Source organism: Salvelinus fontinalis, chromosome 33 (genome assembly GCF_029448725.1).
Source record: "Salvelinus fontinalis isolate EN_2023a chromosome 33, ASM2944872v1, whole genome shotgun sequence".
NCBI lineage: Eukaryota > Metazoa > Chordata > Actinopteri > Salmoniformes > Salmonidae > Salvelinus > Salvelinus fontinalis.
This window is the reverse complement of record NC_074697.1, coordinates 35,617,227-35,642,861: the sequence shown is the minus strand read 5'-3', so window position 1 is coordinate 35,642,861 and position 25,635 is coordinate 35,617,227. Positions and strand designations below refer to the sequence as shown.

General features: G+C 42.9%; 2 protein-coding genes across 5 annotated transcripts in view; one reads left to right on the top strand and one right to left on the bottom strand.

Annotated features, from left to right (window-relative positions):
• LOC129832130 (neurobeachin-like) overlaps positions 1 to 25,635 on the bottom strand; it is a 319,438-nt gene that overhangs the window by 105,438 nt on the left and 188,365 nt on the right. For all 4 annotated transcript variants that reach the window (XM_055895922.1, XM_055895923.1, XM_055895924.1 and 1 more), the window contains 2 exons: positions 13,441 to 13,587; positions 4,227 to 4,363 (listed from right to left, as the gene is read on the bottom strand). In XM_055895922.1, coding sequence (XP_055751897.1) covers positions 4,227 to 4,363; positions 13,441 to 13,587 — 284 coding nt within the window. The remainder of the gene's footprint in view (positions 1 to 4,226; positions 4,364 to 13,440; positions 13,588 to 25,635) is intronic.
• LOC129832132 (putative nucleotidyltransferase MAB21L1) lies at positions 987 to 3,342 on the top strand. Its single transcript, XM_055895928.1, has one exon. The coding sequence runs from the start codon at positions 1,425 to 1,427 to the stop codon at positions 2,502 to 2,504; it is 1,080 nt and encodes a 359-aa protein (XP_055751903.1). The 5' UTR covers positions 987 to 1,424; the 3' UTR covers positions 2,505 to 3,342.

Genomic DNA, 25,635 nt, shown 5'->3' with positions numbered 1-25,635 from the left:
TCAATTAATGAGGGATATTAGGCCTATTTCATACATTGGAATAATGAAAAAATATTAACATTCATATTCAAAAACGTCTTCATTGAAAAGTACGCCTGAAAATGTATTTGTACAACACTGTAAGAAAAAACAGTTAACTTATAAAGGGCTTTGGGCCTTTATGTTATCATTATCCTATTTACGCTGGAAAAGAAAACACCGAAAATTAACCGGTCCAATATTTTTTAACTATTAGGATGTTGCATACATGCATTATATCCAAAATAACCATGCGATTTCACAGGCCTAATAATTATACAATGGCCTAGCCTACTGACATGCTACAGACGTAAATCCATATTCTATAGGCTATTTCAACATGCAGTAGGATATCTTTTTTCTAAGGACACTGCATTCCAAAGTCCTATTTGAAATGTCCCTGTAGAATAGATTTAGCAGTGCGAATCTTCAGTCAAAGCCAAAACAAATCTAAAATAACCAAAACATAACCCCACGCAACAACTGTCATCAAACCTGTCATTCTAGTCGTCGTGTCTAATATTAGATCAGGTACCGTCCAGAGGCTGTGGACAATACAGACACACTAATCATCAAGAATAAAACAAAACGAAAATAAGAGTAAACGAGAATAATAAACACGAGAAAAATACAACGTAAAATACATGTTTTATTCAAAACAAATAAATACGCAAAACCCTGGCATATGTTAGAGCCTAACCTACTGTAGCATTCAACCAAGCAGTTTCAAATGAGCAGTTGAAGAAAATGCGTAAGAATTTAAAAAAGACAGCCTGAAAGAGAGTAGAAAAGGGGTCTGTTTTTTCTCTCGCCAACGCGTAGGTGGACTTCCGATCCTCGAGACTACTACCTTTAGTTTAAACTGTATATAAAACCCGGGGATTAATTTGTTGTTGATAAACTGGAGGCGGTGACGAATCAGATTGCGATTGGACATCCTCTTTCACAACCCTCCCTTTATAATTTCCCGAAGAGCGTCCGGGCTGTTAAACACAGAAAGACTCAGCCGCCTCCACGACGCCCTCACACACACAGACAGACAGCACCGCGCACATTCATATGCGGATCCATAACTACAGCAGTGATTAGAGAAATAACAAAAACGAGGTTGTTTCGACTACTGACGTGAGAGGGTGTATTATGGATTTTTGATAATTATTCGCAAATCTAAGTACATACATTTTCCAACTGCAGTTCAATGCAAAAGCGTATGCTTTAGACCGGCGAGGTTATTACGCATGTGCCCCAACAAGCAATAATAGGCTTGGTTGGGACTTTTGGAACACATTTTTTTTCTTTTTAATAGCGTTCTTTCTTCTCTAAAATTGGCTCCCGTACAAACAGCCGCGTTGGATCCGTCGGCTTACTGCGAGACTCCGGTCTACAACCCGGATCTCTGCCCTAACATGATAGCCGCCCAGGCCAAGCTGGTGTACCACCTCAACAAATACTACCAGGAGAAATGCCAATCTCGGAAGGCGGCCATCTCCAAGACCATCCGGGAGGTGTGCAAGGTGGTGTCGGACGTCTTGAAGGAGGTGGAGGTGCAGGAGCCCCGCTTCATCAGCTCTCTCAACGAGATGGACAACCGCTTCGAGGGGCTAGAGGTCATCTCCCCCACAGAGTTCGAGGTGGTGCTCTACCTAAACCAGATGGGGGTATTTAACTTCGTGGATGATGGGTCTCTGCCGGGCTGCGCCGTGCTCAAGCTGAGCGACGGCCGCAAGAGGAGCATGTCTCTCTGGGTAGAATTCATCACCGCCTCCGGCTATCTCTCTGCGCGCAAGATCCGCTCCAGATTTCAGACCCTAGTGACGCAGGCCGTGGATAAATGCAGCTATAGAGATGTTGTCAAAATGGTGTCTGACACCAGCGAGGTGAAGTTACGCATCAGAGACAGATACATCGTTCAGATCACCCCGGCTTTCAAATGCACCGGGATCTGGCCCCGCAGCGCAGCGCACTGGCCCCTACCGCACATCCCCTGGCCGGGGCCCAACAGGGTAGCCGAAGTAAAGGCCGAGGGATTCAACCTTCTCTCTAAAGAGTGCTACTCGTTGAACGGAAAACAAAGTTCGGCAGAAAGCGACGCCTGGGTCCTGCAGTTCGGCGAGGCCGAGAACCGCCTACTGCTGGGAGGTTGCAGGAAGAAATGTCTGTCGGTCCTCAAAACGTTACGAGACCGGCACCTTGAGCTGCCTGGGACGCCCCTCAACAACTACCACATGAAGACTCTGGTTTCTTATGAGTGTGAAAAACATCCAAGGGAGTCTGACTGGGACGAGAACAACCTCGGGGACCGTTTGAACGGGATTCTATTGCAGCTTATTTCGTGTTTGCAGTGCAGGAGGTGTCCCCATTACTTCCTGCCTAATCTAGACCTGTTCCAGGGGAAACCTCATTCTGCTCTAGAAAATGCAGCCAAACAGACCTGGCGACTTGCGAGAGAGATTCTGACCAACCCCAAAAGCTTGGAGAAACTCTGAGGTAAATACATGTGTGTTATAGTGAAGGAGGGTCAGTGAGAGGCCTGGTGATGTATCAAAGGACTATGGACAGAAATGGTCACAATGCCTCTGTTTTATTCACGGTCTTGTAAAATGTGACTATCCTCTGACGAGGAAGAGGTTTACTCTGATATCCTTTTTTATGACCCATAGTCAAATATGACCCTTCTCTTAACTCTATATGGTGATTTAGGAGCAAATTGTACCATCAATCCACATTCAAGGTTAGGTTTCATTTCAGTATTAATCTTTCGTTATTTCTCTCCATGCCCACGGTTGTCTAAATCGTTTATTTGCTTAAATGCTTTAAAATAAAGCCCCCATACAACTCTTGAATAAATATTTATACTGTAAATACATTCATAGGTTGTGAAATTGTCAATGTTGTCCTGTGACATGTAAACGTAGGAGTTCAATTACACCTTTTGAAGTAAAATGTTTTTTTTTATCTGGTAGAAAATACATTCATTTAGTACATTCATTTCAGTAATAGTCTGCTGTATCTGTTGTCAGTGGACATTTTCTAATTTTGAAAGTTTACATTTTGAAGTGGATTTTGGTTACTATTTGTTACATTTAAAAAAAAAACATTCCATAAACATACTTGAATTCTTATTTAAAGTATACTCGATACTTTTTTGTTTGTACCTTGCTTACATGATAAAACCTGAAAATAAGAAAATATATATGAATACAGTCTAATTGAGAAGAAAAAATGCACTTGAAATACACTGGATTATAACATTTGTGATCTGATTTTTTATTCCTGTCTCTGAATTAATTTAAAGAGTTAGCCTAATAAAAAATAGCTATGTAATATTTGTGTCCCAATCATGATTAATTAAATGTATAACTTGTATTTTTTCATATATAGGCCATATTTCTTGTATGCATCATACATGGGTATTTTATAAGCCTCGTGTTTAACCCGTTTTAAATTACGCAAATATAGTTTGTCATTTCTCTATTAATTCCGGCTATAAACCTACCCTCCATATTGTATCTATCAGGTTGTCTACGTTATAATAATAGGCTGTCTATTTAAAAGCTTTTTATAGGCGTAATGCTGTTGGAAAAAAACAAATGTATGAGAGGTACGGTTGGGGTTAGACATTAGGCCTATATTTCTAATATACAGTGCACACGAAGAATGCGCAAAACAGGTGTTTTGAACGCGTAATTGTGTAAATGTCTAGGTTACAATCTTAGTGTGCGCCTAATAGTACTAGTAGTTATCCCATGTTCATACACAGTCGCTATATTTATAAACAAGGATAATATTGGTGTAAAATCGAACAGACCTCGTAGGATCTCGTTTGATGACATAGGTTTACAGGTTTTGAGGGGCTCAGAATATCAATAAATGTGTAAAATGTTGTATGCCTACAGGTCAGGTTCTCTCCAGAGGCCTGGGTAGGTTTAAGGCTCGTCTACATCCCGGGACTCCAAATGGCACAACGTTCCAATTGGACCAAATATTTTAAAACGCTCCACAATCTCCTAATGGTTGAATTCTTGCACATGGGCGAACCTGAATAATTATTTTAATCTCTAAATGACATTTTGTGTCTTGTAAAAGAAAGGAACCTGGGGTCATTGCGGGCCCAGCCAAAACATGAACATGAATCAGTAAAGTCAACTTGAATGTGAACAAAAGCTTGTGCATATCAAACAGAAAGGGAAAGTGGCGATTGGACTTACCGTGGAGTCAAGCCGTTTGAAGGAGGGGTCATCCTCGTCCACTTCGAAATAGATCTCGGTCGTCGTGATGGAGATCGTCCCTCGCGCCACTATTACTGGGGCCACGAGCTGGGCTGGGGTGCTGAGAACCACTGGGCCTATAATGCGTAATACACCGTGCATCAGATATAAGGACAAACAAAACATGGTCTTTAACAATTCCTAACAAATAATCGGATTTGTTTGATTGTGAATTATTATCAAATTTGAGTCTACTTCGATTTAGTCAGAGCACATATTGAGGCGATGTAATGTCTAGGATGCAAATTCTACAATTTCTTCTTAATTTGGGCACATGCACAGTTCTTAATTATCACGGTAACAAGTCTGTATTCAGAGTTTATTTTTTTATGCAAACTCGAATTACTCGTTCAGGTTAAACACAGAACACGGCTCCATTTTGGGTTGCACTCTGGAGGCTATAAAACAGGTTATTTTTAACCAAATCGCCATTCGGCCAATTAAACAAGCATATAGGCCAATATACATTCTAGGCTTACAAAACGATTTGAAGCTAATTTACATAAGTAATAACCAGTTTAACTAAAGGCGCGTGCTGTGCAATAGGGCCAGAAGTATGATACGGTCTATCAGAACTAAACCAGAGATGAAGGAGCGCTTGCCAATACGATGAATGTTCACTTATAACCTATAGGCTATTATTATGCATATTCATATTTTTCATAACAATTATTTCAGTTACTATAGCAACATCTGGGGCCTCTAAAAGAGAGACACAACACCACCCCCAAATGATTGTGACAATTTGCATAGCATCCTAAACGATTATTATTTTTTTAAACAGTTTCTTTGAGGGAAAATAAAAGCTTTTGCATTTGTGCTGACAATATCCGTTCAGTATTTATTTACGATGTTTTTTTGATCCCTGGTCAGCTGATGGGATCACATGCCATCTCTCTTTTTGTCTCCACCCGTCTTCCTCCCCATCTCCATCTCTCCTCCTGTCCTCTCTTCTCCCTCCATTCTCCATGTTCTATTTGGAGCACTATCGCCGAGGCGCGTCAGCGCCAGTGATTTGTCTCGAGCTCAAATGAAAGCTCTTCAAATTGGGATATTTATCGATCGCGTGAACTCCAAAGAGTCACTTTAATGTCTCGTCAATCTTAATCCTGTGCTCCTCAGCCAATTATGCCTGATACTGTTGCGAGATTTCAAGTGGATTTTGGTTTCAATTCCCTGGGCGCTCTTTCATTGTGCTCACGGAGCGTTCAGGAATAGTGGAATCGGCTTTCCTACTCTTTCTCGCTGCCTGCCCTATAGCTGTCTGTAATAAACTCTCTGCATGTATTAAACTGATCTTATCTGATTACACCATCACCGTTAAATATGTGCTTTACAAGCTATAGTAAACATGTAATATCCCGGGTCTAATAACGTTACAGGTGTATTTATTGTATGCCTATGAGAACATATGTCCCTAACATGCCTCACAACATATTCATGAATAGATACTACAAAATACACTGATATATAATGTATAGCCTACAATATAGGCCTACGTGTACATATAACGTAATATTATACAATATAATTACTGCGTTGCTCTCACAGAACAGAACGCAATGCTTTTGAACATGGAGCAAAACGCGATCAAAACATCACTGTCATTATTATTGATTAGCCTATGTAATTATCTTGTAATGGCAGCTGTTCTTAGTGTTGTTTCCACATTGAGAGAAATATTAAACCTGCCCCATGTTAGGCTACATTTGAACAGAGAATTAGGCCGACGTCTCAATTAACGGACAGATATTGTTTTATATTCGATGCTGTTTGCAAGAGATTCCCAGCAACCTAAAGGGTTTGTCTTTCTGCAACATAAACTCTCTATTCAAAGATCTCTAGTCTACTCTCCCTCGGAGAGCGCGAGAGAGATAATAAAAAGACGTTGGAGGGTACAGAACCATTGTGTTGTGGCCTGAAGGGGCTCTGGTACATACAGAGACAATACAGCCTTAATCCACTGGATCCACCGCGCTACAGGGACGGGATTAAACTGTAATCCCTCTAGGTATACTCCATAATTAGGAGTTAGTATTAAAACGTTTACACGATAATAATAATAATAAATTATACAGGTTTCCATATGCCAAAGGACTGGATTCTGATAATACGTGAACTATAATGCTAGATCTTTGGAGCCTTTTTTTTATTTTTTTAAGTTATAGTAGTAATAATAATATTTACACAGACACAGACACAGACACAGACACAGACACACACACACACACACACACACACACACACACACACACACACACACACACACAGACACACACACACACACACACACACACACACACACACACACACACACACACACACACACACACACACACACACACACACCTTTGACTTGGATGGTCTTCAGAGTAATATTTCAGAAACATGTAAATTGTACATTGAGCAAATAATTCAATTCATAGCAAACATTATTCCAGTTATAATATTCTATTACATAGTTGCAGTTTCTTGGTGTTATTCTGTGTGTACTGGTAAACTGTTAAAAAGTCTGTTCTGATGAAGACAGTCACAGTGATGTCACTGCTACACAGACACAAGGCATTCTGGGTAGTGTCATAATTAAAACAGCACTGTACATTCTCCCACAGTCCTGAATGCCCAACATTCCTCTCAAAGGCTTGAATAAGTCTAAGAATTCCCTATATAGGGCACCATTTTTGACCAGGGCACATAGGCCATCAGTGTGCCTTTAGGGACGCAACCTAAAACTGTCCCATTTCCTGTCATATATACAATAAAGATTAATTTCTTAAACATGTAAGGTAGACAGTGATATTATATGTTATTCAACACATCCTGAGCAGTGTACTTTTTTATGGGGTTTTGTCTAAGTATTTATGACACTATTATCTTGCACTCATAAGGCTAATTATTACCCATGTAAGGGATACAATTATGAGAGAGAGAGAGAGAGAGAGAGAGAAAGAGAGAGAGAGAGAGAGAGAGAGAGAGCGAGAGAGAGCGAGAGAGAGAGATATATATATATGAACGGTGAACTTCACTTGTTAGGGCATGATAATGCACCCTTGAGAGAGTACAGAATGCCTGTTTTTGACTGGTCCATCCAAAGGTCTGTCAGTTAAGATCATTAATTTCTCAACCAAAACAGTAAACAGCCACTATCTAAATACAACACCTCCCTCTTCCATCCCCTCCTCTCCTTGTGTGATTTGGGTTACAGATGAGTAGACAAAAGGAGTGTGTTGATGCCAGTGAGAGCAGACGGTGTTGCCAGTGTTCAGGGGAAGTGAAACTAATCATGGGTTTGGTAACCACAGGGCAGGCTCCTCCCGCCCCAATAGCTAGCTGAGCCCAGGGTAAGCCACACCTCCTCTGGCAGCAGACACTGGCCTGATGTTTGGTTGGCAGGAGGAGAGAGAGAGGAGGAGGAGGAGAGAGAGAGAAAGAGAGATATGGGGGAGAGAGAGTTAGAGGGAGAGAGAGAGAGAGAGACGAAGAGAGAGAGAGAGAGACAGACAGACATAGAGTGAGAGAGAAAGAAAGAGAAGGAGAAAGGCTGTCAACACACAGGGATGATCTCCCACTTAGACTGCTTAGGGCAGAGAGAGATAGAGTTTAGATATAGAGCACACAGACTGTAGCATATAGATATAGAGCACATAGACAGAACACTACCTAATGTCCAGGACTTCCGAAAGGTCAGTCTGAGATAGCGAGGGCTCCCCTTCTGGTCAGAATGTGAACATACCTTTAACTTTACCATGATGCAATAAAAAAATATATTTCTTAAGGGTTTTTGAATGGTTTCAAAAATAAATGTTTCGACCAACATTTTTAATAAGGTTGGAATTGATGTAGCTGGATAAAGAAAGGTTCAATTTTGAAATCTCTGTTTTCATTGTAACTGGTCGAGTTGATTTTGGATGGTGTTTCTTTATATATAAAGGCCAGTGCAGTCAAAAATGTGATTTTCCTATGTTTTATATATATTTCCACACTATGAGGTTCTAATAATACGGTGCAATTGTGAAAATTCTGATGATGTCCTTTCATTGTAAGAGCTGTATGAAAAGACTGCCTAAACTTTCAGCCTGTTTTGGTGGGATGGAGTTTTGGCCTGTCTGGTGACATACCCAAGTGGTAAATTTGGGTGCGTTCGTAAATTTGCTCTGGCTATCTAATCCGATTTCAGAGCACTCTCGTCTGAGTGTGCAAGAGCGCAGAATAGCTGAATTTACGAACGCTCAACACCCATTGAATATGGCCGGTGTCAGTAAACCTCGGCAAAAAAGCAGAAATAAATTGTTGCAAGCAGCACAGTTACAGTCACCAATGCTCTGGATAACATGAAAAAAGCCTAACCAGCTCTGCTAGGACGAGAAAAATGGTCAGAGTTCTCTCATTTCTGTTTGGAAGTAGCTCGCAAGCTAGCTAACTTGTTTTTATTTTATTTTTTTACCCCTTTTTCTCCCCAATTCCGTGGCATCCAATTGGTAGTTACAGTCTTGTCCCATCGCTGCAACTCCCATATGGACTTGGTAAAGGCGAAGGTCGAGAGCTGTGCGTCCTCTGAAACACAACCCTGCCAAGTCGCACTGCTTCTTGACACAATGCTCGCTTAACCTGGAAGCCAGCCGACCAATGTGTCGGAGGAAACACCGTACACCTGGCGACCATGTCAGCATGCACTTGAGACCGGCCCGCCACAGGAGTCGCTAGTGCGTGATGGGACAAGAATATCCCTGCCGGCCAAACTATCCCCTAACCCGGACGATGCCGCACCACGGGTCTCCCGGTTGCGGCCGGCTGCGACAGAGCCTGGACTCGAACCCAGGATCTCTAGTGGCACAGCTAGCACTGCGATGCGGTGCCTTAGACCACTGCGCCATTCGGGAGGCCAAGCTAGCTAACTTTAACCAGTTAGCTTGGGAGCTTGACTGCCGTTGTGAGGCCAGAACGCTCTAATCAACCCTACTCCTCAGCCAGAGCATCCAGTGTGCGCTCTGAATGCTCCGAGACTGAAACGCTCTGAATTTACAAACAGACAATCTGACAACGCTCTGAATTTACAAACAGACAATCTGACAACGCTCTGAATTTACAAACGCCCAGAGTGCACTCTGAACACTCTCTGGCACCCCAGAGTGAATTTACGAACGCACCCTTAGTTAATAGACCCATAAGAAAGAACGTTCCAAACCTTTCTGCCAAAAATAGCTAGTTTTACAATTTCCCCTTCCCACTCAGACCACTCACAGACAGTCCTAAGAAAATTCTTGCCTGAGAAATTGCTCTTTGCCAAGAAGATCTTTTTGAACATATTAATTGATCACAGTAAGGTACTTGTTACCCAGAAATTATTTTATATTGAGATAAAAACATCTGCATTGGACCTTTAAAGGGCAGTGCATTTAAAAATGTTATTTACCTGTTTTTTAAAGACATTTCCACACTAAAAAGTCTAAATAGCACTCTGAAATTGTGAAAATTATGATAACTCCCTTTTTGTGTAAGAGCTGTTTGAAAGAAAATACCTGGAATTCAGCCTGTTCAGGTGGGATAGAACTTTTGGGCCACATCATGATGTCACATTGTGAACTGATTATAATCGACCGACGACTCCATCTGGGTAAGGGAGTGGGCTCTAGACCATCCTATCCGCTCATCAGGGCAGTGTATGTAAATATCTTCACATTTGCTTTCTAACGCCCATACGAGTCTTGGAGTTATTTTCATTAAATAAACACAGAGTGATTTATGAGACATACAGTGATGATTGAATTCATTTTTTTACACAGCCACTACTTAAAGCCTGATTGTACCTCTTGAGATTCTGGACAGAAGCCAGTCATTGCATGTCTCTAAAGCTACACCCACTTACATGGCAACATTGTAGATACAATAGTCTACCATTATAATTCACTGTGTCAGAATGCCAACATACCAGTAAACCATTATCTTTTAAAAGAAACATCAGCCACATCATCTACATGCTTTCAATATCATTTTCTCAAATGCCTTAGGAATAATTTTACTCCTCAGAAAAAACAGTTTCTTAGAAGGTCTGTGAGCATGACAGAGGAGGCACAGTAACCAGATTCTCTCTCAGTCCATTTGCTGCTTTATAATCCTTGTGATTGGAACATAGTAAACGTTTCAGGAATGTATGATGGCTGCCAGGATCCGCTATTGTATTCCAGTAAAACGCTTGCATCAGGCATAAAACCACCGCAGCGCTTGCTGCTCTTATTTCAGGGACCAGTTGTTTGCAGCATTCAGGCAGTGTATCGGACCGTTGAACAGCTCCTCTTGATCTATATTCACAACCAGACTGAACTCTGAATATCTCTCCCCTGTGAGGCCAAGGCAAGTATACCTAAAGCAGCAGAAAGCATAGTTCTGACTGGAGAGTTTGGCCCACAAAGCTGGAGCCTGGTGCCATATGACCAGGAGGTGGGTTGGAGAACATTGAGAACACTGTGAGAACAGTAAGAGAACACTATGTTAAAAGTAGAACACTATGAGAACACTATGCGAACACTATGCGAACACGATGAGAACCCGACAAGAACCCGACGAGAACACTACCAGAAAGGGAAGGGGATACCTAGTCAGTTGCACAACTGAATGCATTCAACAAAAATGTGTCTTTCGCATTTAACCCACCCCCTCAGAATCAGAAAGGTGCTCGTGGCTGCGTTAAACGACGTCCACATTATTGGCACTCAGAGAACTACCTACCACCCTTATGAGAACACAATGAAAACACTAGACCACTATATAGGGAACTAGAACCTGCTGCAAGTTGGCTATGCACACTGACATGCTGCCACTGCAGCCCAAGTCCATAGACACCACAGTTCCAATAACAATACTTACCTTGCAAGCCTGAAATGTGCACTACTCAATATTAGGAAGGAGTCCTTAAATGTTTTGTACACTCAAGAGAGCACCGGACACAGGCCATGCAAACTCAGTTGTTCACTGGAGGGAAATGGATGCGGTGAGAAAGGGAACAGCTGGAAAGCCAGGGACCTGGAAGACATATGCAGATTTTTCTCCCAAGGTTCTGACTTAGTACGTAAAATCACTTTGGAGTCACTAGGAGCGAACGCCAAACAGCTAGGGTGTACTGAGAGCGCGTGGAGATCCAAAACACGCTTGGCCGACGCCAAGGCCATGAGCAGGGCAGTCTCGTAGGAAAGGACCTTCACAGACTCCATTGGTTCAAACGGCGACTCACACAGAGCATCCAGGACCAAAGCCAGGTCTCAGGTTGATGCCATAGGTTTAGACACTGGTCTGAGCCGACGCACGCCTTTCAGAAACTTCACCACCAGAGAGTGAGTCCCCGGTGTAGAGCCGTCAATCCCTACATGACACGCTGGGATGGCTGCCATTTAAACCTTCAATGTGGAAAAAGAAAGGCCCTGCTCCAAAAGCTCTTGCAAGTACATCAAAATGTCCAACAAAGAGCATATAAAAGGAGAAACTCCTTTAACCTAACACCAACCCTCAAACGCAACCCACTTATATGTATACAAACCTCTTGTAGAGGGCATGTGCACCGCCTCTATAGTCTTTATCACGTTCAAGGGTAAACCCCTAGCCGTCAAATTCAACCCTGCAGGGGCCAAACCCATAGATCCCATACATGCGAACATGGGTGCCAAACTCTCTGGGCCAGCGGGGAGCCACCAGAATCAACAGACCCTCCTGATGGACCCTCTCCACGGTGACCTGAATCAGGTCCACCGGAGGAAAAGCATAGAGCAGGGTTTGAGGCCAACTGAATGCGCTGTGCCGGAGTCAAACAACTTTCACTACACTATGAACCCCAGAGACTGAATATGGGAAACGTAGCAGTGTGGAACTCCACCTGTTCCCTCAACTCCGCTATGACCATCCAATCATCCAGATAGGTCAATAATCGGATCCCTTGGCAACTCACCGGTGCCAAAGCCGCCTCCACCACCATAGAAAAAGCTCTGGGGCAATAGGGAGAGCTCGAAAGGCCCCACCCTCGAAATGAAACCTCTGAAACGTTCTGTGGAGAGGATGTATAGCCACATGAACATACGCATTCTTTAGATCTATGGATGTGAACCACTGCAATAGCCGGTGAAGTGTAAGCATTTCAAACGTGCAAACCTTGAGGTGCTTGTTTAAAACCTAAGTCCTGCTTGGGCCCCCCATACAATAAGGTATGCACGCACTACGGATAAAAGCGTCTGCTTAATGCATATATTATTATTATATTACACGTTTCACTGTAGCTGTGGCAGCGGTATGAAGCTCTCTTGCCTGCGTGGCACAGTTCAGGTAAAACCTCCAAGTTTAAATGAAGTTTAAATGTCATTATTTAAGCATGCAATTTATTTTCTGGACATTCAGACATCATGTCATGGAACAGCTCTTATTAACCCTTTTCCTATATAGTGCACACTTTTGACCAGATAGCTACGGGCCCTGGTTAAAAGTATTGAACTATCAAAAGGAATAGGGTGCAGTCCATGACTCAATGTTCTAATGATAATAACATTTCTAGATATCGAACAACCAACTCATGTGTTTTAATAACTGATTGTGATTTGTTTATTTCCATATTTATTTCCACTGAGGAGGTTGATTCAAGTGATTTTCATTCATTATTTTGTTTTCCTAGTTTCTCTGTCCGTTATAATCAGTAAGATCAGAGTGTTAATGTGGGTTAAAAGTTCAGTTTGTCAGGTAATGTTAGTTTAGTTAATGATTTTCTGGCCATTTGGAAGGTGGTGACATATCATGCGTTCCAAATGGCACCGTATTTCACCACTTTTGACGAAAGCACTATGTGCCCTAGTCAAAAGTAGTGCACTAACTAGAGAATAGGGTGCCATTTGAAATGCAGCCATGTTCAGATTGATCATCCTTCCGGAATCAATTTAGTTTTACTTGGACTGAGATGACGGACTGACCTCTGGAGACAAACAGGCGAGGAAGGAACGGCGCTAGAGGACCAAAACAACACAGAATAGAACCGACCGGGGGTGTTTCACACATACACAACCACACAGGACCTACACTTTCACCTGAACACCTTGGAAACACTGTCCAGATTCACTTACACTACCAAACACATAAAACATAACCCAAACATAGGACAAATATGTGCATCTGTGTATCTCACCAGCCAGGTTGTCCATCTCCTTCTCCTGCAGCAGACTGGCAGTGTCATCGTCTCCATCCAACATCAGGTCCGTCTCTGGGCTCTGATTGGCTACTGCCTGGCTGCGGAACCCCTTCTTCGACTTGACCAACTCGTCCTCCTCGCTGCCTGGAGGGGGAGGGGAGGGGGGACAGACAGAACAGTAGGAACAGTCAGTCAGAGAACAGTCAGAACAGGGGGTGGTGAGAGAGGAATAGTCAGAAAAATCTGACAACAGTCGGAACAGTCAGGGAACAGCCTGACAGCAGTTAGATAACAGTCAGAAAACAGTCAGAAAACAGAAAAAAACAGTCAGACAATAGCCCGAAAGCAGTCAGAGAACAGTGAGAATGGTCAGGGAACAGCCCGACAGCAGTCAGAGAACAGTCAGAATGGTCAGGGAACAGCCCGACAGCAGTCAGAGAACAGTCAGAATGGTCAGGGAACAGCCCGACAGAAGTCAGAGAACAGTGAGAATGGTCAGGGAACAGCCCGACAGCAGTCAGAGAACAGTCAGAATGGTCAGGGAACAGCCCGACAGCAGTCAGAGAACAGTCAGAATGGTCAGGGAACAGCCCGACAGCAGTCAGAGAACAGTCAGAATGGTCAGGGAACAGCCCGAAAGCAGTCAGAGAACAGTCAGAATGGTCAGGGAACAGCCCGACAGCAGTCAGAGAACAGTCAGAATGGTCAGGGAACAGCCCGACAGCAGTCAGAGAACAGTCAGAATGGTCAGGGAACAGCCTGACAGCAGTCAGAGAACAGTCAGAATGGTCAGGGAACAGCCTGACAGCAGTCAGAGAACAGTCAGAATGGTCAGGGAACAGCCCGACAGCAGTCAGAGAACAGTCAGAATGGTCAGGGAACAGCCCGACAGCAGTCAGAGAACAGTCAGAATGGTCAGGGAACAGCCCGACAGCAGTCAGAGAACAGTCAGAATGGTCAGGGAACAGCCCGACAGCAGTCAGAGAACAGTGAGAATGGTCAGGGAACAGCCCGACAGCAGTCAGAGAACAGTCAGAATGGTCAGGGAACAGCCCGACAGCAGTCAGAGAACAGTCAGAATGGTCAGGGAACAGCCCGACAGCAGTCAGAGAACAGTCAGAATGGTCAGGGAACAGCCCGAAAGCAGTCAGAGAACAGTCAGAATAGTCAGGGAACAGCCCGACAGCAGTCAGAGAACAGTCAGAATGGTCAGGGAACAGCCCGACAGCAGTCAGAGAACAGTCAGAATGGTCAGGGAACAGCCCGACAGCACTCAGAGAACAGTCAGGGAACAGGCCAACAACAGTCAGGGAACAGCCCAACAACAGTCAGACAACAGCCCGACAGAAGTCAGAGAACAGTCAGAAAACAGAAAACAGACAGGCAACCATCAGACAACAGTCAGACAACAGTTAGACAATAGTCAGACAGAACAGTCCTACAATCAGAGAACAGTCAGACAGAACAGCCAGGAAACAGTCAGACAGCTAAACACCTCTCCCCTGAACCCCAAAGAGCAGATTCATATCAGTGTAGAAAGATAAGGAGATTATAAATACTTTCAAGTGTCATATCAGTGGAGCCAAATGGGAATCTGGTTTTGATAGATTCATAAAACGCATACCATAACATCTGGCGAGCTTCGGAAGTCTGGATTAACCACAGTACCCACAATCTCTACATGAAACGTCCAATGATGACTGACTTGGAGTAAAGAGCGGTGTACTGTAGTATTTCATAACTATTGACGTCAGAACCCACAGGAAACATATGAATACATTTAATACATTTCCAGCATCTAAACTGATAGGCTGTTTCAACATTTGTTATCAGACAAGGTAAACTATGAACCACTTTTGTTTTCAGAAAGCGGCAAAAGAGTGTTGAGGATATGTCTTCAGCTCAGAGTCTTTGAGGACTGTATCTCTCGGCTGATCAGACATAACCACACTGATCAGACAGAACCACACTGATCAGACAGAACCACACTGATCAGACAGAACCACACTGCTCAGACAGATAAATGAAGAGGATGAAAACACCAGCACATTTCATCATATGGACTGGAACAGAAGTCTAGGGGAACAGGACCATCACTCTACAGCCTGTGTCCCACCTTACAGTAAATTAACGCCATACAGTATATATAGACTATACAGTACATCCACAACATACAGACTATACAGTACATCCAAACCATACAGTATGTACAGACTATACAGTACATCCACACCATACAGTATGTACAGACTATACAGTACATCCACACCATACAGTATGTACAGACTATACAGTACATCCACACCATACAGTATGTACAGACTATACAGTACATCCACACCATACAGTATGTACAGACTATACAGTACATCCACACCATACAGTATGTACAGACTATACAGTACATCCACACCATACAGACTATACAGTACATCTACACCATACAGACTATACAGTACATCCACACCATACAGACTATACAGTACATCCACACCATACAGACTATACAGTACATCCACACCATACAGTATGTACAGACTATACAGTACATCCACACCATACAGTATGTACAGACTATACAGTACATCCACACCATACAGCATGTACAGACTATACAGTACATCCACACCATACAGACTATACAGTACATCCACACCATACAGTATGTACAGACTATACAGTACATCCACACCATACAGACTATACAGTACATCTACACCATACAGACTATACAGTACATCCACACCATACAGACTATACAGTACATCCACACCATACAGTATGTACAGACTATACAGTACATCCACACCATACAGTATGTACAGACTATACAGTACATCCACACCATACAGACTATACAGTACATCCACACCATACAGTATGTACAGACTATACAGTACATCCACACCATACAGTATGTACAGACTATACAGTACATCCACACCATACAGTATGTACAGACTATACAGTACATCCACACCATACAGACTATACAGTACATCCACACCATACAGACTATAGAGTACATCCACACCATACACACCATACAGACTATACAGTACATCCACACCATACAGTATGTACAGACTATACAGTACATCCACACCATACAGTATGTACAGACTATACAGTACATCCACACCATACAGACTATACAGTACATCCACACCATACAGTATGTACAGACTATACAGTACATCTACACCATACAGACTATACAGTACATCCACATCATACAGACTATACAGTACATCTACACCATACAGTACATATAGACTACAGTACATCCACACCATACATCAAATGCATTTTATCTGCCTTCATCAAGTTATGTCAGACCCATCCCCACCCCCAACCCCATCCCAACCTTAGCTCCAGCCCAACCACAACCCAACCCCAGCACACACCATCTCAACCCATCCACACCAGCTCAACCCATCCACACCAGCTCAACCCATCCACACCAGCTCAACCCATCCACACCAGCTCAACCCATCCACACCAGCTCAACCCATCCACACCAGCTCAACCCATCCACACCAGCTCAACCCATCCACACCAGCTCAACCCATCCACACCAGCTCAACCCATCCATACCAGCTCAACCCTTCCACACCAGCTCAACCCATCCACACCAGCTCAACCCATCCACACCCCAACCCCATCCCCAGCACACGCCTGCCACACATGACTGCACAGAGATTTCTATGAGGATTTGTCTTTTTTAAGGTCATACAAGATCTGTGAGAAACTGGAGAAGGAACTCACTGTGTGTAAGAAAAGCAGCAGAACATGTCTGGAGAAATGGGAAGTGTCTAAAACTCATCTGCCATGTTTTCTCTCAGCATGTCTCTCAGTACGCCTGGCACTCCCAGAAGAAACAAGCACCTTGTCTTGAAGAGGTCTCCTGCAACTGTTGTCAGCACGACTACCGTGAAAAAAGCAACTTCCTGCTCTGTCTCTTGTCTGGAGAGCTTTCATCAGACACATGGAAGAAGTCGGAGTGTTTCGGAAGTAGAATGCTGTGTAGCGTTAAAGAAAGGCCAGAGCCATCCAGCAGCCATCCAGCAGCCAGCCAGCCGTCTAGCATCAAAGAGACGAGTGAAACTTAAAACTGTAATTCAGTAAAGTGTCATTGCCCTCCATTGGGTCAATGAGGGAAAGCTGAGCAGAGGTGCTGACTCTGATTAGCATGATGGAGCAGAGGACCTGAGTGGGAACTAGACTAAACAAACCATGCTGATTTCTACAGGCACGCCACCAACATCAATAAGAGAGAGAGACTAAGAGCATGAGCTCCTGAGCAAATATATAGAATTAGAGTTGATTAAATGAATTTTTTTGAATTTTTTCACAAGGACTTACACAGGATACTAACCTCAACATCAAAAGCTTCAATCCAATCACAATTCCATACCTAAAACCTTGATTTTGGACAAAATTACTTGAATGGACTATTACTACCAATGAATATCAAGAAAAAACTTCTAACAAACCAAAACCTGCAGAAGAAACACAGCGGAACCTGGAAATACCATCCAACACAAAACTGAATGAGTAATATAAGCTACTTCTGAAGCCAAAAAGTAAAAGACAATAATCTCTAGGTAATTTTTTTATATAAAGCTTCATAAATAAGAGTACTAAGCTACCAAGCTGCTAGGAAAGAAACTGACCTGATCAATTAGTGGTGAAGTGTGAAGTGAGATGTATGAAAACAATGGCAGGAGAGTTCCACAGCCCCCCCCACCCCAAATGTAGAGGCCTTGAAGCCCCCATGGCTTATCCCTGTCCAGAGGTTATTACAATACAGTACCCAATGGATATAAAAAAGTACACTACACAGAATAAGTACATAAAAAGCTCCTCAAGGACAATCCAGATATACTATTTGCTGACTGCTACAAAGAGTGGAAGGTAAGCAACTTAATTTTCCACACAGACCATCCCCTGGCATGGCACAATGCTATAAGAGCTCACTACCCCTATGTCAAGAGAGGCCCAGGGTGGAAACTTAGAATGATAGACATTGAGGAAATTGAAACAACCTCTGTCAACGTGTACAAGTCTGGGACAGTAATGGCACAGGGCATCCTCATTCAGTTCCAGTAGGACTTTTAGGGGTTCAAAGAGTGGGGGAGTGAAAAAGCTTCTTCCACTTTCCCCAACGCACAATTGGTTATCTCCACCCTGCTACCACAAAAATACTTTCACCTTGCCAGTGGGTAAATGGAAGCTTTTCCCAGGACTGTGCCTCAAAACCTACTGTCTACCTGGCCCATCATCCCATCCTGGACTTGAACAGCCTTTACGACCAGGTCCACCTCTACAAGGCAGCAATCCCAACTTTTGCCAGGACCCAGCACCACACACAGGAGCAACAGAGCAATGGATACCCCGTCCAGACCAGCGAGACACCCTCCTAGACCTGTAAGACCCCCCTCCTGAAGGACCTGCACCGAGAGAACCCACGCCAAGAGGACCTATACCCAGATCACAGCATCACCAGCCACACCCCAACCAGCTAAGACCACCCCAAGCGAAACCCTGGCCACACTCTATATAGCCCCCCCCCCCCCCCATATCAGACCTATGCCCCTTTTGACCACCCCATTCCCCCCTCCCCTGCGGCAATGACCTCAGCATGACAGCAGGACATATGCAACCGGCCCAACTACCACTATTACACCTGCCCAAGCCCCATCCTGTGACCTAAGAGGTATGTATCAGATGCTCAACATGCTCTGCTCACACCTACTGTAATGGTCTGGGCCTAAACCAAACAAAAACAACACTAGGCACTATGGAACACAAAGCTTTTACTATCTCATCCTGGAATATACAAGGTCTGAGGTAATTTTGGCCTAAAGAGTAGGAACCTAGACTTCAAAGAAATTGGAAAAACAGACATTTTCATCCTACAAGAAACATGGCATAAAGGAGACGGACCCACTGGTTGCCATCTAGGCTACAGAGAGTTGGTAGTCCCATCCACCAAACTACCAGGTGTGAAACAGGGAAGAGACTCAAGGGGTATGCTAATTTGGTATAGAGCAGACCTAACCCACTATTAAATTAGTCAAAACAGGAATATTTTACATCTGGCTAGAAATGAATAAGGAAATAATCTCAACAGAGAAAAATGTCCCCATGTGTGCTACCTATACCCCCCCAATAGAATCCCCATACTTTAATGATGACAGCTTCCCCATCATAGGGTTGGAGATCAACAATTTCCAGGCCCAGGGACATGTACTAGTCTGTGGGGATCTAAGTATCTTTGAGTGTTCAGATCACAGCAAAATCACACTCTACTTGAACAGAGCTTTCCTCAATCATGAGGCATCAAAGCCAAAGGAACTGAATAATATTAAGAAACGCTATAGTTGGAAGGAAAGTAGTGCGGAAATCTAGCAAAAAACAATTAGGCAACAACAAATTCAATCCCTTCTAGGCAATTTCCTGGACAAAATGTTTCACTGCAATAGTGAAGGTGTAAACTTGGCAGTAGAAAATCTAAACAGTATATTTGACCTCTAAGCTTCCCTATCAAATCTAAAATGTCAGGCAGACAACCTGAGAAAATGAACAACAATAACATATGGTTTGATGAAGAATGCAAAAACCTAAGAAAGAATTGAGAAACCTATTCAACCAAAAACATAGAGACCCAGAATGTAACGATCAAAGAGTGAATGGGTGTGGAGTCAGGCGCAGAGAGCAAAGGATACGGGGAAAACACGCTTCAATGTCCAACCAAAAAAGGTACAAAAGGTAACGCCAAACATAGGCGTAATACACTCCACCTAAGTACACTTTGGTAACAAACCGGACAGCGAAAAACCCAATAAACAAGAACACCTCTCACAATACAGAAAACAAGCCCGCACAAACACAAGCGGGCTAATCGAACTTAAATAACACCACCCTAACACCCCAACAAGAAACAAGTGAAAACAGGAAAAAAATGGAAAAAAGGATCGGTGGCAGCTAGTAGGCCATGACGACGACCGCCGAGCACCACCCGAACGGGAGCCACCTTCGGTGATAATCGTGACACAGAAAACCTGTACCTACGCCTTCCCTATAGTGAATCACTAAAACAATACAGCAATACACTATGGAAAAAGAAGGAACAGCACATCAGAAATCAGTTCAATGTAATTGACGAATCCATAGAATCTAACCACTTCTGGGAAAATTGGAAAACTCTAAACAAACACAAAGAGATATCTATCCAAAACGGAGAAGTATGGATGAACCACTTCTCCAATCATTTTGGCTCAATAACAAAGAACAAACAGCAAAAACATCTACATGATCAAATACAAATCTTAGAGTAAACTATTAAAGACTACCATAACCCACTGAATTCTCCAATTACATTTGCCACGCTGATCCTCAACACATGTGCTCCCCAGGGGTGCGTGCTCAGTCCCCTCCTCTACTCCCTGTTCACCCACGACTGCATGGCCAGGCACGACTCCAACATCATCATTAAGTTTGCAGATGACACAACAGTGGTAGGCCTGATAGAGCCTATAGGGAAGAGGTCAGAGACCTGGCCAGGTGGTGCCAGAATAACAACCTATCCCTCAACGTAACCAAGACTAAGGAAATGATTGTGGACTACAGGAAAAGGAGGACAGAGTACGCCCCCATTCTTATCAACGGGGCTGTAGTTGAGCAGGTTGAGAGCTTCAAGTTCCTTGGTGTCCACATCACCAACAAACTAGAATGGTTCAAACACACCAACACAGTTGTGAAGAGGGCAAAGTACGTTCATCTCTAGGAAACCAAACGCATCCCCTTCCTGAGCAGTATGAAGGCTGCGTGGTCCCATGGTGTTTATACTTTTGTACTATTGTTTGTACAGATGAACGTGGTACCTTCAGGCATTTGGAAATTGCTCCCAAGGATGAACCAGACTTGTGGAGGTCTACAATTTTGGCTGATTTCTTTTGATTTTTCCACGATGTCAAGCAAAGAGGCACTGAGATTGAAGGTATGCCTTGAAATACATCCACAGGTACACCTCCAATTGACTCAAATGGTGTCAATTAGCCTATCAGAAGCTTCTAAAGCCATGACATAATTCTCTGGAATTTTCCAAGCTGTTTAAAGGCACAGTCAACTTAGTGTATGTAAACTTCTGACCTACTGGAATTGTGATATAGTGAGTTATAAGTGAAATAATCTGTCTGTAAACAATTGTTGGAAAAATTACTTATGTCATACATAAAGTAGATGTTCTAACCGACTTGCCAAAACTATAGTTTGTTAACAAGACATTTGTGAAGTGGTTAAAAAATGAGTTTAATGACTCCAGCCTAAGAGTATGTAAACTTCCAATTTCAACTGTATATATCAACAAATTGGCGAGGGGCACTAGAACAGTCTGCAGCACCCGGCCTCACCCTACTAGAACAGTCTGCAGCACCCGGCCTCACCCTACTAGAACAGTCTGCAGCACCCGGCCTCACCCTACTAGAATCTGAAGTCAAATGTCTACTGTTTGCTGATGATTTGGTGCTTCTGTCCCCAACCAAGAATGGCCAACAGCAGCACTTAGATCTTCTGCACAGATTCTGCCAGACTTGGGCCATGACAGTAAATCTCAGTAAGATAATAATAATGGCGTTCCAAAAAAGGTCCAGTTCCCAGGACCACGAATACCATCTAGACACCGTTGCCATAGAGCACACAAAAAACTATACATGCCTAAACATCAGCGCCACAGGTAACTTCCACAAAACTGTGAACGATCTGAGAGACAAGGCAAGAAGGGCCTTCTATGCCATCAAAATGAACATAAAATTTGACATACTAATTAGGATCTGGCTAAAAATATTTGAATCAGTCATAGAACCCATTGCCCTTTATGGTTGTGAGGTCTGGGGTCTGCTCACCAACCAAAAAATCACAACATGGGACAAACACCAAATTGAGACTATGCATGCAGAGTTCTGCAAAATATCCTCTGTGTACAACGTAACACACCAAATAATGAATGCAGAGCAGAATTAGGTCGATACCCACTAATTATCAAAATCCAGAAAAGAGCTGTTAAATTCTACAACTACCTTAAAGGAAGCAATCCATAACAAAGCCATCACCTACAGAAAAATAAACCTGGTGAAGAGCCTCCTAAGCAAGCTGGTCTTGGCCCTAAACAGAGAGTACACAGTGGCAGAATACCTGACCACTGTGACTGACCCAAAATTAAGGAAATTGTTGACTATGTACAGACTCAGTGAGCATAGCCTTGCTATCGAGAAAGGCCACTGAAGGGAGACCTGGCTCTCAAGAGAAGACATGCTATGTACACTGCCCACAAAATGAGGTGGAAACTGAGCTGCACTTCTCAACCTCCTTCCAAATGTATGACTATATTAGAGACACATATTTCCCTCAGGATTACACAGACCGACAAAGAATTCGAAAAACAAATCCAATTTGATAAACTCCCATATCTGTTAGGTGAAATATCACAGCAGCAAGATTTGTGACCTGTTACCACAAGAAAAGAGCAACCAATGAAGAACAAACACCATTGTAAATACAACCTATATTTATTTTCCCTTTTGTACTTTAACTATTTGCGCATCATTACAACACTGCATATAGACATGACATTTGAAATGTCTTTATTATTTTGGAACTTTTGTAAGTGTAATATTTACTGTACATTTTTTATTGTTTATTTCACTTTGTTTATTATCTATTTCACTTGCTTTGGCAGTGTTAACATAAGTTTCCCATGCCAATAAAGCCCCTTAAATTGAAATGAGAGAGACAGAGAGAGAGAGACAGAGAGAGAAACAGAGACAGAGAAAGAGAGCGACAGAGAAAGTGAAACAGAGAGAGTGAAACAGAGAGAGAGAAAGGGAGAGCGAAAGAAAAAGGAGTGAGAGGAGGGGACCGAGCAAACTGCTTTGTCCACAACACAATTCAGTTATCAAGGGGTAGAATATAGGGTTATAAATAATCAGAAAGAAAGAAGCAGGACAGGGAGAGAGAAAATGAGCTGACATGAATGTCCATCTTGTCATGAGTGATAGCCACTACACTCGGAGATGTTCTGAAATCAAAGCGGGCGGTGTGATATATGGCCGTTTGTCAACACTAAAATTTGGTGTCAAGGCTGCCTCATTAGAAATATTTGAAATCCTCCACCTTTCCCCTCACAACACACGGAGGAGGAGAAAAGAGACTGGGCCACTTTGTTTCTACCATAATTAATCTCTTTAGTCTGTGACCTTAACAGGACCTCATCCCACAGACCCTAACCCTGAAGCACAAATAGCAGCACTATCACAAACTCTACTTGTGTCAGGGTTAACCAATATAGTAGTTCTCCTTCTACACTCCAATCACCCAAGGCCTTCTGCCTCACTTCCACTACTAATATAGTGACCTTAGAAGACCCACATAATCACATGGTGGAAATTATGGCAAATCATTTGGGATGCAACAGCGTTTTAAAGTCAATCCAGAATAAGTAGATTAAACCATTTATCATTGATAGTGTTTTTATATAGGAAGAATGCCAATGACACATAAAATATCTACCATACCCAATTCATGAACAGGTTTATGATTCAGAACCATCAAAAAAAGGCCTACCATAGAGTAGGGTTTAGGCCTACCATAATATGGAGAGAAAGAGATACATTATATATATATATATATACAGTGGGGAAAAAGGTATTTAGTCAGCCACCAATTGTGCAAGTTCTCCCACTTAAAAAGATGAGAGAGGCCTGTAATTTTCATCATAGGTACACTTCAACTATGACAGACAAAATGAGGGAAAAAAATCCAGAAAATCACATTGTAGGATTTTTTATGAATTTATTTGCAAATTATGGTGGAAAATAAGTATTTGGTCAATAACAAAAGTTTCTCAATACTTTGTTATATACCCTTTGTTGGCAATGACAGAGGTCAAACGTTTTCTGTAAGTCTTCACAAGGTTTTCACACACTGTTGCTGGTATTTTGGCCCATTCCTCCATGCAGATCTCCTCTAGAGCAGTGATGTTTTGGGGCTGTTGCTGGGCAACACGGACTTTCAACTCCCTCCAAAGATTTTCTATGGGGTTGAGATCTGGAGACTGGGTAGGCCACTCCAGGACCTTGAAATGCTTCTTACGAAGCCACTCCTTCGTTGCCCAGGCGGTGTGTTTGGGATCATTGTCATGCTGAAAGACCCAGCCACGTTTCATCTTCAATACCCTTGCTGATGGAAGGAGGTTTTCACTCAAAATCTCACGATACATGGCCCCATTCATTCTTTCCTTTACACGGATCAGTCGTCCTGGTCCCTTTGCAGAAAAACAGCCCCAAAGCATGATGTTTCCACCCCCATGCTTCACAGTAGGTATGGTGTTCTTTGGATGCAACTCAGCATTCTTTGTCCTCCAAACACGACGAGTTGAGTTTTTACCAAAAAGTTATATTTTGGTTTCATCTGACCATATGACATTCTCCCAATCTTCTTCTGGATCATCCAAATGCTCTCTAGCAAACTTCAGACGGGCCTGGACATATACTGGCTTAAGCGTCTGGCACTGCAGGATTTGAGTCCCTGGCGGCGTAGTGTGTTACTGATGGTAGGTTTTGTAACTTTTGTTTTGGTCCCAGCTCTCTGCAGGTCATTCACTAGGTCCCCCCGTGTGGTTCTGGGATTTTTGCTCACCGTTCTTGTGATCATTTTGACCCCACGGGGTGAGATCTTGCGTGGAGCCCCAGATCGAGGGAGATTATCAGTGGTCTTGTATGTCTTCCATTTCCTAATAATTGCTCCCACAGTTGATTTCTTCAAACCAAGCTGCTTACCTATTGCAGATTCAGTCTTCCCAGCCTGGTGCAGGTCTACAATTTTGTTTCTGGTGTCCTTTGACAGCTCTTTGGTCTTGGCCATAGTGGAGTTTGGAGTGTGACTGTTTGAGATTGTGGACAGGTGTATTTTATACTGATAACAAGTTCAAACAGGTGCCATTAATACAGGTAACGAGTGGAGGACAGAGGAGCCTCTTAAAGAAGAAGTTACAGGTCTGTGAGAGCCAGAAATCTTGCTTGTTTGTAGGTGACCAAATACTTATTTTCCACCATAATTTGCAAATAAATTCATTAAAAATCCTACAATGTGATTTTCTGGATTTTTTTTCCTCATTTTGTCTGTCATAGT